Genomic DNA, 408 nt, shown 5'->3' with positions numbered 1-408 from the left:
GTCCAGGTTGACGGTGCAACGCAGCAGGCTCTGCGCCTCGGCCACGGTGAAGGGGAAGTCGGCGCCCAGGAAGCGCTCGAAGAGCTCGGGGTCGCCGTCTAAGTCCAGCACGTTCTGCAGCGCCTTGGTCATGGTGTGCAGCTCGCGGCTGTTGTCGCAGAACACGTCCCAGAGGCGCGCGCGGGCCTCGGGCGCGCCCCCCGCCTGCTGCCGGTCCTCCAGGCACTGCAGCGCCCAGCTGAGGCGGCACGGCCACTGGTTGGCGAGCACGACCCACGCCACGGCCTGGCGCGGCGTGGGTCCCCCGAAGCCCGCGTGCTGCTGCTGCAGCAGGCGCACGGTGATGGGCACGGTGTTGACGATGCGCCGCATGGACACCACGTTGTCGGGCACGTACTCGTACAGGCA

The 408-nt window shown here is 70.6% G+C and overlaps 1 protein-coding gene across 1 annotated transcript in view; it reads right to left on the bottom strand.

Annotated features, from left to right (window-relative positions):
- The window catches only part of NKPD1 (NTPase KAP family P-loop domain containing 1), a 9167-nt gene that overhangs the window by 3357 nt on the left and 5402 nt on the right, over positions 1-408 (bottom strand). The window contains 1 exon segment of the mRNA XM_077747211.1: positions 2-404. Coding sequence (XP_077603337.1) covers positions 2-404 — 403 coding nt within the window.

The sequence above is a fragment of the Crocuta crocuta genome, unplaced genomic scaffold, assembly GCF_008692635.1.
Source record: "Crocuta crocuta isolate KB4526 unplaced genomic scaffold, BGI_CrCroc_1.0 scaffold334, whole genome shotgun sequence".
NCBI lineage: Eukaryota > Metazoa > Chordata > Mammalia > Carnivora > Hyaenidae > Crocuta > Crocuta crocuta.
This window is presented reverse-complemented; position numbering and strand designations above follow the sequence as displayed.